The 15,707-nt window shown below is 62.2% G+C and overlaps 1 protein-coding gene across 4 annotated transcripts; it reads left to right on the top strand.

The window, feature by feature from the left end:
• Positions 1–584: 584 nt before the first annotated feature.
• On the top strand, positions 585–15,635 carry UNC13D (unc-13 homolog D). Of its 4 annotated transcripts, XM_061144799.1 has the most exons (33): positions 585–638; positions 757–901; positions 1,649–1,684; positions 1,921–2,028; positions 2,116–2,175; positions 2,264–2,330; positions 2,548–2,728; positions 3,255–3,299; positions 3,424–3,492; positions 3,670–3,739; positions 3,898–4,002; positions 4,088–4,180; positions 4,256–4,359; positions 5,675–5,792; positions 5,898–6,022; positions 6,163–6,253; positions 6,337–6,393; positions 6,479–6,576; positions 6,669–6,720; positions 6,799–6,929; positions 6,999–7,119; positions 7,493–7,636; positions 8,471–8,569; positions 8,672–8,878; positions 9,066–9,134; positions 10,648–10,727; positions 11,947–12,052; positions 12,136–12,207; positions 12,606–12,689; positions 12,775–12,895; positions 13,093–13,216; positions 13,695–13,891; positions 14,642–15,634. In XM_061144799.1, the coding sequence occupies exons 2-33, from the start codon at positions 785–787 to the stop codon at positions 14,752–14,754; spliced, it is 3,264 nt and encodes a 1,087-aa protein (XP_061000782.1). In that variant the 5' UTR covers positions 585–638; positions 757–784; the 3' UTR covers positions 14,755–15,634. The 4 variants fall into 4 exon arrangements, with proteins under 4 accessions (XP_061000782.1, XP_061000784.1, XP_061000783.1 ...); XM_061144801.1 differs by lacking the exon at positions 13,093–13,216 and having other exon boundaries at positions 14,642–15,635; XM_061144800.1 differs by lacking the exons at positions 585–638; positions 757–901 and adding an exon at positions 1,023–1,507 and having other exon boundaries at positions 14,642–15,633.
• The last annotated feature ends 72 nt before the right edge of the window (positions 15,636–15,707 follow it).

Genomic DNA, 15,707 nt, shown 5'->3' on the forward strand with positions numbered 1-15,707 from the left:
CCCTGGGACCCTGACCTGGAGGGAGGCTCTGGATGTGGTGGGGCCCAGCCTAGCCTGAAGCATCCATGGTCCTGTGCCTTCTGGACCAAGTCACCTCCCCAGCCCCTTCCTTCTGGCCAGCCCTGCCCAGCAGCCCCGGGCTTGGCGAAACCCTCTGCAAGGGCATTTGAAGAGGGCGCCCTCCCTGTGGGGACAGGGGCCGTGCAGCCGTCCCTGCCCGGCACAGCCTGGTCCCGTCAGCTCAGTGGAATGTCACCTGTGGGGCAGAGCAGGTTGAGCAGTTGGCTGGTCCCGGAGAGACGCCTCTCCGGGGACCCCACCCTGTGCCCTGCCCACCCCCCACCCCAACTCCAGGTCTGCGGCCCATTCCGGGGAAGCTGTGAGTGAGGACCCATCGGCCAGGTGGGCCTCCCTCAGTCACCCGGGGGGGGGCTGCTGTCCCCCGGCCTTCATGCTCCTTGCTGGACGGTGCTGGACCCTCCCCAGGGCCCCTGTGTGGGAGGCTGTGGCGAGGCAGCCCCGCCCCCCACCCCCCCAGTCTGCCTCTGTCTCCAGTCCTCCCAGCTTCCTCCCAGCATCCCAGCCAGCCCCAGGGAGGAAGGTGCAGGGGCCAGGGAGCCAGGGGCCCTCACCCCAAGGTGGTGAAACCCTGACCTGACCCTCCCCCCGGGCCTGCCCTTCCTTCCCCCTCCCCTGGAACCGGGTGGCAGCCCCGGGCTCTTTGCATAACCCTGCGGCTTCACTATCTTCCCCCAGGCGGAGGGGAAGGGCAGGGCTGGACACCATGGCTACGCTCTTCTCCCGGGCCCAGCGGCGCCCTCCCCTCTTGCGCCAGGCCATCAAGATAAGGCGCCACAGGGTCAGAGATCTGCAGGATCCCCGGCCCCCACGGGCTCAGGAGGTAGGAGGGACCTCAGTGGGCAGCCGAGCAGGCCTGGGTGGGGCCCTGCCGGCTCTGGGTGCGGGGCCCCACCTCTTGCAGCTCTACTCCCCTCCCTGGCCCTACCTCGGCCCCGGGCGGAGCCTTTGGCCGAACAGCGGAGTCGGCCAGCAGAGTTCTCTGGGCTCCCTAGAGCCTCAGGCCCAGGGTCTGAGCCTCTCTGAGACCCCTCCCTCTGGTGGGCCCCCGCCCCCGCCCACGGCCCCCACCCCTACCCCTGCTGGCCATCCTGAGCTCGTCCAGTTCCGTGGGCTCCATTAGGCAAGGAGTGTCGCTGCTGTGGGCTGGGCTTCGGGGGGCCCACTGAGCAGCCCCAGGCCCGCTGGGCATGACCCCCAGTCTCCCACCTCGCTGCTGGGCCTCACTTCCGCCGCTGGGGTGCAGCGGAGCCACCGATAAGCAGCCCTGTTTCCTCTGGGGAAGGAAGGAAGGCTGGGGCCACTGGCCGTGCTGAGCTCACGCTGCCGGGGGGGCAGCTGAGAACCGATGGACCCGAGCCACGGCAGGCCAGGAGACAAGGAAGGTGGCCCGGGGGCTGGACCCCCAGGAGGCCTGCCGCGGGAACAGGTGCGCGGCACCGTGGGGCCGGACACCGGATGCTGGGGCCCCTGAGCCCTTGGGCCGGGCCTGCCCTGGGGGGAGCCGTACGGGCATCCAAACCCCAGTCCAGGCCCCTGGGACACCTTGTCTTTTTGCCTCGCTCCCCAGATCGAGCCTTCATCCCACCACTTGTCGCCTGAGGAGGTAAGAATCGGGGTGTTTTGGGGGTACAGAGGGGCGCTAGGAAGCGGGCCAGCATCCTCCCAAACAGCCCCCCGCCCCCTGCCAAGGCTGGATCTCAATCCTCTCCCCTCCCTGTGTGTGCGGACGCCTGGTCCCCGCGTCGGGCATGTGTTGTGGGTGCCAGGGTGGCTGGTGGCGCTCAGACCTTGTGGTGGTGGGTGGACGGGGGATCCCGCGGTGACCCTGCCGTGTCTCAGCGGGCCCTGCTCTACGAGGAAGCTCTCTACACCGTCCTGTACCGGCTGGGGCAGCCCGAGCCCAACCATGTGAGGGAGTCCTCCGAGCTGCTGCGGTACCTGCAGGAGGTGAGCCCAGCCCCCTCCCACCCGCCTCCCTGCAGCCTGGCCGCCCCCACCCCGTGCCCCCAGCTTCCCACACTCCTGCCCCACCAGGCCTTCCGCATGGATCCCGAGGAACATCAGCAGATGCTAAAGTGTGTCCAGCAGCTCGAGGTAACCCGCCAGGGCCGCCCTGGGCCAGCAGGGGTGCTGGGAAGCCCAGCTCCCTCGGGGACTCAGCCCCCACCTCCTGTCACTCCAGAAACCAGTCTTTTGTCTGAAGGCAACGGTGAAACAAGCCAAGGGTATCCTGGGCAAGGATGTCAGCGGTGAGTAGGCGATGGGGACCCGGGGCCTTCTTCCTAGCTCCTTCCTCTCTCCGTCACAGCCTGTCCCAGAGTTCCCATCCCCCAAATGTCCCCTGGGGCTCAGCTGGGGGCTGCTGGCCCCTGGCCCTTGGAGTCTGGGATGAAGAGAGGGTGATAAGGACTCTACCTGGGAGCCTAGCCAACACCCTGGCTGCCTCCCTGACCCCCTCCTCCCCAGGGTTCAGTGACCCCTACTGCCTGCTGGGCATCGAGCAGGGGATGACGGTGTCCGGGGGTAGCCCGGGGCTCCGGCGCCGGCAGAAAGCTGTGGTGAGGCACACCATCCCCGAGGAGGAGACCCACCGCACCCAGGTCATCACCCAGACGCTCAACCCCGTCTGGGACGAGACCTTCATCCTGTACGTGGCCCTGCCCCGGCTCCTACCCGCTCTGGTCGTCAGGGGCTAGTCGGGTGGTGGGGGTGCCCTCCATCAGTGAGATCAGCAGGACTTCCTGGCTTGGGGGAGAGAGCGTGGCTTGGCCGGAGGAGGAGGCTGCTCCCAAGGCAAGGAAGACAGACCGGAGGCCAGACAGGACAAGGCAGTGTCATAAACGCCACGTGCTGGGGAAGGGGAGTCAGGCAGGTCTGGGTTAATGGGGGTGAAGGAGGGGGCGATGCATTTGAGAAGGAGGAGGAGTTGGCAGGCAAGGGCTAAGACTTGAGGATGGGTAACTTTGAGGACATGGGTAAACTCCGGGAGTTGGTGATGGACAGGGAGGCCTGGCATGCTGCAGTCCATGGGGTCGCAAAGAGTTGGACATGACTGAACGACTGAACTGAACTGAACTGACTTTGAGGATGGCAGGCTCGGGCCTGGGGTCCAGTGACCTGGTCAGGGGGCCCAGCCATCCAAGCCCCTCAGCCATGCTTTTTTCTCACTACAGAGAGTTTGAGGACATAAGCAACGCCAGCTTTCATCTGGACATGTGGTAAGGGGCGAGCCCCGCCCGCTGGGGTGGGTAAGAGAAGGGGAGGGAGTGAGCCTGGCAGGAAGGAGCCGGGGGCTCCCAGGACACCCTGTCCGCCTCCCGCTGAAGCCTCTGCCCACACCAGGGACATGGACACCGTGGAGTCCGTCAGACAGAAGCTTGGGGAGCTCACAGACCTGCATGGGCTGAGAAGGTGAGTGCCATGGGGTCCTCCCTGGGGAAGGAATCGGGGCTCCTTCTGCCTGCAGCCCCCCTACCACGTGCACCCTGGTGGCTGGACTGGAGGCTCTGGCTGGACCCAGGTGGCCAGAGGTAGGGAGCAGATCCCAGCCTGACCTGGCCAGGCGCTCCGCCCCTCTCCCTGGGACAGGATATTTAAGGAGGCCCGGAAGGACAAAGGCCAGGACGACTTTCTGGGGAACGTGGTTCTCAGACTACAGGTGAGTGGAGTGGGGGTGACGAGGGGTCCAAGGGAGGGGTGTCAGGTCTATACCGGGTGGAGCCTGGGGTCTGCCTCCCATCGCCTCCCTGGCCCCCAAGCGTTAGCGGCTCCTGCGGCTCAAGGACGTGGGCACCTCTTGCCTGCCCGGCCTGCCAGGATCTGCGCTGCCGTGAGGATCACTGGTACCCCCTGGAGCCCTGCACAGACACCTACCCGGACCGCGGTCAGTGTCACCTCCAGTTCCAGTTTATCCACAAGCGGGTAGGTGGCCCGGCTGGGTGGGCAGGAGGGGCCGCCCCAGGCGTGGGGTCCTCTGCTCACAGCCATGCTGGGGCCCCCCCCGCAGAGAGCCACCAAGGCCAGCCGCTCCCAGCCCAGCTACACGGTACACCTCCACCTCCTGCAGCAGCTGGTGTCCCATGAGGTCACCCAGCACCAGGTACTGCCCTGCTAGGGCCGGGCGGGGCCAGGGCCTGCCTGCCAGGTCCTGACACTCCTCCGCCTGCCTCCTCAGGCCGGCAGCACCTCCTGGGATGGGTTGTTGAGCTCCCAGGCGGCCACCATCCTCTTCCTCCACGCCACGCAGAAGGACCTGTCAGACTTCCACCGGTCCCTGGCGTGAGTGCCCAGCCCAGCCAGAGTGCCCGAAGGCCGTCTGCACCGCACCACCCTCTCCCTCCCTACTTGCCCTCCTTCGGGCTGGCAGCCCCAAGTCTAACCCTCCAGAGATTTCTGTTTGGGGCCCAAACTGTGTATTTTAAGTTTTGAGTTTTAAGTTGAGTTGGCCACTGACTCAACTTTTTGTTTTTTGCTATGCTGGGTCCTCGTTGCTGTGTGTGGGCTTTTCTCTAGTTGTGGCGAGCAGAGCCTACTGTCTAGTTGTGGTGTGCGAGCTTCTCACTGCAGTGGCTTCTCTTTGTTGCGGAGCAGGGCTCCCGGGCGTGCGGGTTTCAGTAATTGTGGCACATGGGCTTAGCTGTATGGGGCACCTTCCCGGATCAGGGATCAAACCTGTGTCCCCTGCATCAGCAGGTAGGGTCTTAACCACTGGACCACCAGGGAAGTCCAGTCACCAACTTTTAAAATCTGGAGATTTCCCGTGCAGATCCACATCTCCAGCTTCCCATGAAAGATTCATGCTGAAGCGGCAGGGCTGTCCACCTTGCTGGGCGGCAGGGGGTCAGGGCAGGGAAGCCTGGCTTCCCCCATCCATCACGGCTGCCTTCTGGACGCTTCACTCTCTGACATCACCTGAGTCCTTCTGGGCAGCTGAGTCTGCCGCCCCAGCTCCAGGGCCCCAGCAGGAGTGCGGGCGGCCGCTGCATCCCTGAATGGCGGAGGCCTGTCCTGTGCTGCTGTCCCGCCCCAGCCTCCTTCACCCTCCCGCTTGTCTCCGCTCAGCCCCTTCTGTGAAGTCTCCCCTCAGCTCTAAAGGGATGCTCTGGCGGACTTGGACTTGGACTTGAAGGCTTAAGTCTCCAAATCTGATTTTTCGAAAGACACAAGAAGTCCTGAATTTTAAAATCACAAAGATTCTAATTTAAGAGACGGGGCAATTCATTTACACGTTTTAAAAAGCCCTTATGGGAACAAAGGTTCAATCCCTGGGTTGGGAAGATCCCCTAGCAAAGGGAACGTCTATCCACTCCAGTATTCTGGCCTGGAGAATTCCATGGACTGTATAGTCCAAGGGGTCGCAAAGAGTCGGACATGACTGAACGACTTTCACTATGGGAACAAAAGCAATCCCGTGGGTTATTTTCAGTCACTGGTTTTCAGCCTCTAAAGTTTGATGAGAAACCCTGGGAGGTTTTGGGGCAGAGTGGGGCTGGGGAGGTTTGGGCACTGTCCACCCCTGACCCCCTCCCCCAGGCCAGGCAAGCTGTGGGGAAGGAGGTCCCCCAGCTGACTGAGGGCTTCCTGTCTGCCGCAGGCAGTGGCTGGCCTACAGCCGTCTCTACCAGACTCTGGAGTTCCCTAGCAGCTGCCTCCTGTTCCCCATCACCAGCATCGAATACCAGTGGATCCAGGGCCGACTCAAGGCCGAGCAGGTGGGCTGGGGGGAGCTGGGGGGGTTGTTGGGCAGGCAGGGCTCAGGGAATGGCTTCGGCCCCCTAAAGCAGCCCCCACCTCACGGAACCTTCCGGGCCTTGCAGCTGGAGGAGCTGGCCACCTCGTTCAGCTCCCTGCTGGCCTATGGCCTCTCCCTCATCCGGAGGTTCCGGTCTGTCTTTCCCCTCTCGGTGCCTGACTCCCCAGCCCGGCTGCAGTCCCTCCTCAGGTCAGTGGTGACCCCCGCCCCCATCTGGGGGCACCTCTGGGCTGGGGGTGGGGGTGGAGGGGAGGGGTGGGCAGCCTGCCAGAGGAATGAGGGGGGCCGTGGGGCAGCGGCATCTTGGACACGGCTCCCCATCCCCCCAGGGTCTTGGTACAGATGTGCAAGATGAAGGCCTTTGGGGAACTGTGCCCGGACAGCGCCCCCCTGCCCAGCCTGGTGACCGAGGCGCTGCGGGTACGGTGACCGCCCTGGGGGTGGGGAGGGCGCCTGCCTGGGGCCTGGCACCCCTCCCTGCTCACGGCCTCTCTGCCCCCCAGGCTGGCACCGTGGGATGGTTCCACCTGAAGCAGCAGCATCATCAGCCCATGGTGCAGGTGAGGGGCTCGTGCCAGGTGGTAGGTGGTGGGACCGGATGCCCACCGCTCGAAGCCCTGCCTGGCTCATTTCTGTCCCTGCCAGGGGCTGCTGGAGATGGGCAAGGCCTTACTGAGCCTGGTACAGGACATCATTGGCGACCTGCACCAGTGTCAGCGCACATGGAACAAGATCTTCCATAAGTGAGCGGGCGGCGGGGCGGGGGCGGGGCAGCGGGGCTCGCGGAGGGACCCAACTGTGTGCCGCCAGGTCACGCCTGCTGGTTTTCCTCCAGCGTGCTCAAGATCGACCTCTTCTCCATGGCTTTCCTGGAGTTGCAGTGGCTGGTGAGGCTCCCCGCGTCCCGCGGCCGCGCCCCCCGCGCCTGCCTCTGGAGCTCCGCCCACCACGCCTTCCCTCCTCAGGTGGCCAAGCGGGTGCAGGACCACATCGCGTTGGTGGGCAGCTCGGTGACCCCAGAGGTAGGCGAGAGCCTGTTCCAGCTCTACATCAGCCTCAAGGAGCTCTACCAGCTGGGCCCGCTCCCCTCGGAGAGGTGGGTAGTCGACTGGCTGCGGGGCGAGGAGGGCTCGCAGCCCCCCAGGCTGACCCCTGCTCTTCCCAGGGATGGCGTCCTGGCCCTGGAAGGCTTCCACCGCTGGTTCCAGCCCGCCATCCCGTCCTGGCTGCAGAAAACCTACAGCGAGGCCCTGGCGCGCGTGCAGCGCGCGGTACAGATGGACCAGGTAGGGGTCGGGCCTGCTAGGGGCGGAGTCCCAGATTTGCGGGTGTGGCTTTCTGCTCTGCCGGACCTTGCAGCAGGTGCGGAAGCTGGTAACCAGCTTTGAGCGGTGCTTTTGAGGCCAGTTGCAGGTGTGAAAGGTGTGAAACGCTGTCTCCTGTAACACTCCGGGATAAACCGTGGCTTCCCATAAAGGCCCATCCTGGCAGCTTGCGGGCTGTGAATGGAGCCCTGCTTGTGCGCCTTGCAGCCCCCTGCGCGGCTCTGAGCTTGCTGGCTGTATGAACTCTGGATGCTTGCAGATGGAAGCGGGGCGGAAGGGGCATGGATTTGGCAAGCCTAGAACTCTCCTTTCTACACACTCCCCCACCTCCTAGCTGGTGCCCCTGGGGGAGCTGACCAAGCACAGCACGTCGGCTGTGGATCTGTCCACCTGCTTCGCCCAGATCAGCCACACTGCCCAGCAGCTGGACTGGCCTGACCCGGAGGAGGCCTTCATGATCACTGTCAAGTTCGTGGAGGTGCAGCCTCATTCCCACTCCACCATTTCTCCCAAGTTCTCACCCAGGTTCTCCTCTGGTTCCCTGACCAGGGGTCGGACCTGAGCCCCTGCGTTGGGAGGACAGAGTCTTAGCCACTGGTTTCTTTGTTTTAGTTGCTAAGTCATGTCCAGCTCTTTGTGACCCCATGGACTGCAGCCCACCAGGCTCCTCTGTCCCTGGGATTTCCCAGGCAAGACTACTGGAGTGGGATTAAAGTACTAGGAGGAAAAAAAAATAATACTAGAGTGGATTGCTATTTTCTTCTCCAGGGGAAGGGCTTGCCTGATAGTTCAGTTGGTAAAGAATCTGCCTGCAATGAAGGAGACCCCAGTTTGATCCCTGGGTCAGGAAGATCTGCTGGAGAAGGGATAGGCTACCCGCTCTAGTATTCTTGGGCTTCTCTGGTGGCTCAGCTGGTAAAGAATCTGCCTGCAATGTGGGGGACCTGGGTTGGATCCCGGGGTTGGGAAGATTCCCTGGAGAAGGGAAAGGCTACCCACTCCAGTATTCTGGCCTGGAGAATTCCATGGACTGTATAGTCCGCGGAGTAGCAATGAGTCGGACACGACTGAGCGACTTTCACTTCTCTTTTCTCCAAGGGAATCGTCCCAATCCAGGGATCAAACCTGTGTCTCCTGCATTGGCAGGCGGCTGCTTTACCATTGAGCTACCTGGGAAGTGCCAGTTCTCACCCTAGCGGTATCCAGAACACTCCACCCTAAATTCCCCAGGACACTGAGGTTCCTGTGCCTCCCCTACCTGCCTCTCCCGGCACCCTCCCCCACCAAACTGATCATCCCCTCCTTGCCCCAGGACACCTGTCGGCTGGCCCTGGTGTACTGCAGCCTTATAAAGGCCCGTGCCCGGGAGCTCTCTGCAGGCCAGAAGGACCAAGGCCAGGCAGCCAACATGGTAAGGGCCGGGGCGGGGGGCTGGACTGGGCTGGGGGTGGAGCTGGCCAGTGCTGACACTATTCGGGAAAGCCTGCCTCCTTGTGCCCCTGCCCGCCTGCAGCTGTGCGTGGTGGTGAATGACATGGAGCAGCTGCGGCTGGTGATCGGCAAGCTGCCCGCCCAGCTGGCATGGGAGGCGCTGGAGCAGCGGGTTGGGGCTGTGCTGGAGCAGGAGCAGCTGCGGAACACACTGCATGCCCAGCTGCAGGGCGCCCTGGCGGGGCTGGGCCACGAGATCCGCACCGGCGTCCGCACCTTGGCCGAGCAGGTGATTCGCGTGACCCACAGTGACCCCCCTGCCCCACCCAACCTCAGCCTGAAGTCCTCTCCCAGCAGGCCTGGGGTCAGTGCCCCGCCCCCTCCTCTTCCTGAACCTAAACTCAGGCTCCAAGCAACCTCTCCCGACCCCCCCGACTCACACCTTTGGCCTCCCTCTTTCCATTTTGTGTGTCTAGCTGGAGGCGGGCATTGCCAAGCACATCCAGAAACTCGTGGGCATCAGGGAGTCCGTCCTGCCTGAAGACGTGAGTGGCCCGCCCTGCTCACTGACTTTGCCAGCAGCATGGGTCAGGGATTGCCAAGGGGCTTAGGGTGGGCAGGGGGCTGAAGGCCATGAGGCGTCAGAGTTAAGCTCCCCAGACGTGGGCAAGGAATGTTCCCTCCTGGCTTCGGTTTCCTCCCTGGATGCTAAGAGGGTGGGGCTGGGTCATCCCACAGGCTCTCCTAGCACTGACAGTGTGAGGGTGCAGTGGGGGAGGGCTTAGACTTTGCAGCCAGATAGCCCTGCATCTTTCTCAGCTGCCTAGTCACATGACTGTCCTGGTTACTCAGGCCAGCTGACCTCAGGTTCCACATCTGCAATCAGGGATAGTAATGTACACCTTTGACTGTTTGGGAGAATAGTGAAAGTCGCTGAGTCCTGTCTGACTCTTTGGCTGATTCTCCAGGCCAGAATACTGGAGTGGGTATCATTTCCCTTCTCCAGGGGATCTTCCCGACCCAGGAATAGAATAAAGGTCTCCTGCATTGCAGGCGGATTCTTGACCAACTCAGCTATCAGAGTTTGGGAGAATGTTACTCATTAATTCATCAACTATTTAGGCACCCACTTTGTCCCAGGTATTGATTTAGACACTGGGGATATACAGCGATGGACACCATAAGAATCCCTGCCTTCCTAGAGTTTTCATTCTAGTAGGGGAGGTTAAAAAAGAGCTAAATATTAACTGTCACTGTAGCTATTATTGGAACTATACATATATGTGTGTGTATAAACGTATATATGTCTACACGTGCGTGCGTGCTAAGTCACTTCAGTCATGTCCGACTTTGCATGACCCCATGGACTGTAGCCCACCAGGCTTCTCTGTCCAGGGGATTCTCCAGGCAAGAGTACTGGAGTGGGTTGCCATGCCCACGTCCAGGGCATCTTCCTGACCCAGGGATCGAACCCGCGTCTGTTACGCCTAACTTGCATTGGCAGGAGGGTTCTTTACCACTAGTGCCACCTGAGAAACTCACATGTATCAGATAATGATAAACTCTCTAGAGAAAAGAAACACACGGGAGTGGGAAGGGTCAAAGGATTGCTTTTTCTTTTTTTGGCTGCACGATGTGGCTTGTGGGATCTTAGTTCCCTGACCAGTATGGAAACTGCACCCTCTGCAGTGGAAGTGCGGAGTCTTAACCACTGGACCATCAGGGAAGTCCCTGAAGACTGTAGTTTTAGATAGTGGCCAGAGAAGGCCTTACTCAGAGGGTAACAGCTGAGTCAAGGTCTCAAGGAAGCAAGAGAGGGAGCCATGAGGATTTCTGTGGGAGGGAACAGCATGGGCAAAGGCGGGACCACGCCTGGCAGGTTCAGGGGCTGTAGAGGAGGCCAGTAGACTGGAGCCCACTGGGGCCGGGGTCGGCTCTGCAGACATTGCAGAGACGGGAAGGAAAGCTCCTGGCCCTGTTTCCTTTCTGGGTCGGGGTGAGGGGATGGGGGTGGGACCCAAATGGGCCAGAGCCAGACATGCTGCTACCCCTCCCCAGGCCATTCTGCCCCTGATGAAGTTCCTGGAGGTGAAGCTCTGTTACATGAACACCAACTTGGTGCAGGAGAACTTCAGCAGGTCTGTAGTAGCCGCCTGCCCTGAGGTGTCTTACCACCTCCTTCTCTCCTCCCTCCTGCCCCTCCTGCCCAGCCTCAGCATCCATCCTCGGGGGGAGGATGCAACCGGGTTCTTAAAATGCTCACTGCCCAGGTCAGGGTGCTCAGGACTGCACAAGCCTCGGGCTGAGCTGAAGCCTGCTGGTTGCCTTCCCTTGGCCCTGGGCTGCATCTTCAGGGGGCTGCAAGCTCTGCCCTCCCCAATATTCCCTCCCTGGGTGTTCCTCTCCCATGTTCCAGGAGAGCTTCCCATTAGGGTCTCTTGAAGCAGGGCCCGGAACACCAGGCAGCAGGGGGTAGAGGTCAAGGGCGTGGGCTCTAGATGACCCAGATTCAGACTCCAGCTTCACTGCTGCTTGGTGGATGGCCTTGAGCAGATTACTCAAATTTTCTGTGCAGTTGATCATAGTTCTGGCCTCTGTTGAGGACTAAATGAGTCACGTGAGGTGCTGAGAGCAGAGTTTGCAACAAAGGAAGTGGTCGGTGACTGAGCCGCCGTGAGGACGGTGACGATGATGCCAACTGGTTCCCCACACAGGGCCGCTGGCCCCCGGAGGCCTGCTCCTCTCCCGCCGGGGCAGCACATCTGCAGGCTCTTTAGTTGCTGTGTATGGGATCTTAGTTCCCTGGGATTAAACCCAGACCCCCTGCATTGGGAGCACAGAGTCTTAATCACTGGATCACCAGGATCACATTTGTGTGTGTGTGTTTCTCTGCCTGACTCTACTTTGACAAGTGAAATTTCAGTTATTTCAGGTCATTATTAGGATGGACTGTGGCTTGGTTTGCTATTTTTTTTCTCCCTGCAAGTAGTACCTGCTGATCCATGAGATCCTATTCATCCTGGCCACTTGCATCTTCACTCAAGATTCTGTCATTGGGGGACCACCCCCTCCCCCCCTTGTTTATTGGGGTTTGATAATCCTATGAGGATTCTTCACGAGCTTGTGGATAGGACTGGGCCTGATTGCCCCTTGCCCCCCGCCTTCCCTCAGGAGACCAGCCCCCCTCCCTACCCTGCCTGCACCCCAAGTCCAGTCCCACCAGTGAAGTCCCACCAGGTGGATGGTGGGGGTGGGGCGGACCTGGGGGCCCTGAGGCCTCCCCTTTCTCAAGAGCATCTCGGCTTTCTTCTCTGTCCTCCCATCCTGTGTCCTGCATCCCTCTGCATGTCCCCCCAGCCTCCTGAGTCTGCTCTGGACACACACGCTCACGGTGCTGGCAGAAGTGGCTGCCTCCCAGCGGAGCTGCCTCCTGGCCTCTAGCAGGCTGAAGTTTGCACTACAGGTAATAACACCAGTGACAACAATGCTGACCCTGCTGGGACGAGTGCCTGGGGGGCTCATCTCTCACCTCTCGCCCCCACCCAGAACCTGGAGATCTGCTTTTACGCAGAGGGCTGTGGCCTGCCGCCCGAGGCCCTGCACACCGCCACCTTTCAGGTAGGGACCTTTGGGTGAGCTGGCGGCACTGGGGAGCCTGCCTTCCTGTGCTCGCCAGTGTCCAGGGCCTGCTGCATAATTTACAGGGCTCAGTGCAAAATGAAAATATGGGCCCTTTCTTGAAAAATTTAAAAGAAAAATTTAAGACAGCAATAGCAGAACATTAAACCGAATGTGAGGTTCTTCTAAAGCTGGTTGGGGCAGGGCGACTGAGACACACCTGCGGAGCCTGCCGCGTCGGTGCCTCTGGCTGTCGCCGGAGCAACCCTGGCTTGTGGTCCCAGGGCGCCCCCTGCTTTCCACATCACTTTGTGGGCTTCCCCATGGGCCGTGGCCTTCTGAAGGGCAGCCCTAGGCTGCGGTTGGGGGTGACCGTTCAGGGTGTGTCCCCTCCTCAGGCTCTGCAGAGGGACCTGGAGCTGCAGGCGGCCTCCAGTCGGGAGCTCGTCAACAGGTACTTCTGCTGCCGCCTCCAGCAGCAGGTGAGGCCCCGCGCTCACCGCGCACCTGGAGCCCCGCCCCGCCCGCTCGGCCCCCGCTGACCCCGCCCCTGCGCCCCGCCCCCAGGCAGCAACCACCTCCGAAGAGCTCGGGGCCGTCACCGTCAAAGCTTCCTACAGCCCCTCCGAGCAGAAGCTGCGTGTGGAGCTGCTCAGTGCCTCCAACCTGCTGCCCCTGGACTCCAATGGTGAGTGGAGGCTGCGCCGGCCGCTCTCCGCGTCTGCGCTCGGGTCCCCCCCGAGTTCCTGGGCGCTCGGTGCGTTTCCCCGGGACCACCACGAGGAGGCAGTGCTAGCGGGCAGGGCACCGCTGCTGGGGTGCGGACTGCACTCAGGGCTTGGGGTATCATCCTTGGCCAACGTCCCTTCCCGGGCCACTTGCCAGGTTCCAGCGACCCCTTTGTCCAGCTGACCTTGGAACCCAGGCATGAGTTCCCTGAGCTGGCCCCCCGGGAGACCCAAAAGCACAAGAAGGACCTTCACCCACTGTTTGATGAGACCTTTGAATTGTGAGTGGTCCCTACACTGGCTGTGTTCCCCAAGCCCGGACCGCCTCAGGCCTGCTCATCCCAGTTGGGGCCCAGGGGATCCCCTCAGATGACCCGGTGCGAGTCCCAGGGAGGGGGCAGTGGAGACAAGTGTTTGGTGGCACAGGCCTCAAGCCTGCACCCTGCAGGTGGAGTTAGGGGGCATTGTTGGGGAGCCTCCTCCCACATGCTGGACTGAGAGGCTTGCTTTCAGGGAAGGGTCCTGTCTCCGGGGTCCTCTTTTCCCCAAGACAGGGGGTGCCTGGGTACACAGGGGCCCCTGGATGAAAGCATCAGCCCACAGTCAGAGCAGGCATGACAGCGTGTGCCCCAAGATATGCCAGGCTGAGAGCTGACGCGATCCTAATCCCCACCCGTCTGGGCGAGCCCGCCTGTGGGGGTGGGTGGCCGTGGCACTAGGCGGGGAGGGCAGCTGAGCTGACTCTGTCCCCCCGCCCAGCCTGGTGCCCGCTGAGCCGTGCCAGAAGGACGGGGCGTGCCTCCTGCTCACGGTGCTGGACCACGACACGCTGGGGACCGATGACCTGGAGGGGGAGGCCTTCCTGCCGCTGCGCTCCGTGCCCGGCCTGGCAGGGACGGAGGAGCCTGGCGAGGTGCCTCAGACCCGCCTGCCCCTCACCTACCCTGGACCTGACGGTAGGCCTGAGCCCTTGGGTGGGGCAGAGGCCGAGAGACTGCAAGTGCGGGGCCTGGCCCAGCATGGGGATGCAGGGGAGGGGCCGCCAGGCTCTGGAGCCCCAAGAGAGGCAGCGATGTGGGGGTCAGGAATCAGGAACACCTCCCTAGAGGCGGAAGCCTGTGGAGCCGGAGTGATGCTTGTGTTGCTGAGATCTCAGGTCTGATCAAGGACCCGTGATGTCTAAGCTGGGTCGGGTGTGCACGCCTCTCCCTGGTGGGATAAGGTCACTGTTTTGCTTGGGGAGAGGGGCCATCTCTCTCTGCCCAGGGGGCACGTTCCTGCAGAGCAGCCTCTGAGCTCGATGAGAGGACTAAGTCTTGTGTTTGAGCACTTCTGACAGGCCAGCTTTAAGCCCTGGACCCATTAACCCTCATACCACTCCCTTACGACCACCCAGCGAGGCAGCTGTTGCTGTTCTCCTGATGAGCAAACAGAGGCCCGCATTGGTTAACTGGCCCAAGGTTCCTATCTGAAGAGGTCATGGTTGCCACCCGAGGCACATCAGCCTCTTGCGCTGCAGCTGGGCTGAGCGTTCCGGCTGGCGCTGCTGCCCAGGGGGACGGCGAACGCCTCTCCCGTCTTGTCTGCCAAGCTGTCCTGTGAGCGTGGCTGGGCTAGGCTCGGGAGGACGGGGCGGGACCGCAGATCCGGCCACTCTCCAGGCATCGCGTCTGGCGATTCTGACCCGCAAACACCTCTCTTTGCAGGGGATCCAATCCTGCAGCTGCTGGAGAGCCGGAAGGGTGACCGCGAGGCCCAGGCGTTTGTGCGGCTGCGGCGGCAGCGGGCCAAGCAGGCCTCCCAGCAGCCGGGGCGGTAGCGGTGGAGGCTCGGTGCCTGGGGGGGGCGGTCTGGGTTCTCCTTCCACAGTGCAGCCCTCCCGCCTGGCCTAACACCCTAGAAGGGCCCTTTGGGTCTGGGGAGCCCCAGCATGTGGGGGCTCCTGCTGCCAGAGCCGGGGCCCAGTGATGGGAGCCCGGTTCACAGTATTTATACTCCCTTCCTCCTCCCTCTGGTCCTGGCCTCGGCATTCCCTGCAAGCCCCGTCCTGGGGTGGGGTGACAGCGGTCTGCTTCCCTCACCCCTGCCCCCCTCTTGGGGAGAAGTTCCTCTGGCAGAGCAGTTCTCGGCCCCTGTCTCCTGTTCTAGCCGCTGGGGTGGGGGGCAGGCTCCTGGGGCCTGTTCTTCAGCATCCGTGGTGGGGAGAACCTCGGTCCCCTCCTGAGAGGCCTGCCGGCACCCAGGCTGAGGAGCCAGGAGCCAGGGACCTTCTGGCTCCGAAGTGTGAGAACTGGCGGGCTGCTGAGGACCACTCCTCCTTGGGACAGTGCCTACCACCTAGAAACTGTCTTAGCAAAAATAAACTAACAATCTGCTGTCCTCTCACCAAACATAAAGTGTTGGCCTGCAGTAGGGCCTGGGTTACAGTCAGGTTGTGCAAACTCCCTCCTCAGCCCTCAGGAGACCTTGAGCTGCCCCGATCCTGGAGCCCGGCCCACCCCTCACCCCCCCATTACAGAGCAGCGAGGTGGGTGTGGAGGTAACTGACGCCACGGCAGGGGCTGGGGCAACTGGGACCACTTGCATTTTGGCTGAAGGCTTCAAAGAAACCAGACATAGCAGGGTGTGTGGCCTGTGCCAGCACAAGGCCTGGCGCTCTCCTGAGAGCACCTGGAGTCGGGGGCCTCTCCCAGGGCAGGCTGAGCCCGAGGCGCCGCTCTGAACGGCAGGGCTTAGAGGAAGGGCGCCCCAGACCTGCCTAGGGGAGTGGCC

Source organism: Dama dama, chromosome 5 (genome assembly GCF_033118175.1).
Source record: "Dama dama isolate Ldn47 chromosome 5, ASM3311817v1, whole genome shotgun sequence".
NCBI lineage: Eukaryota > Metazoa > Chordata > Mammalia > Artiodactyla > Cervidae > Dama > Dama dama.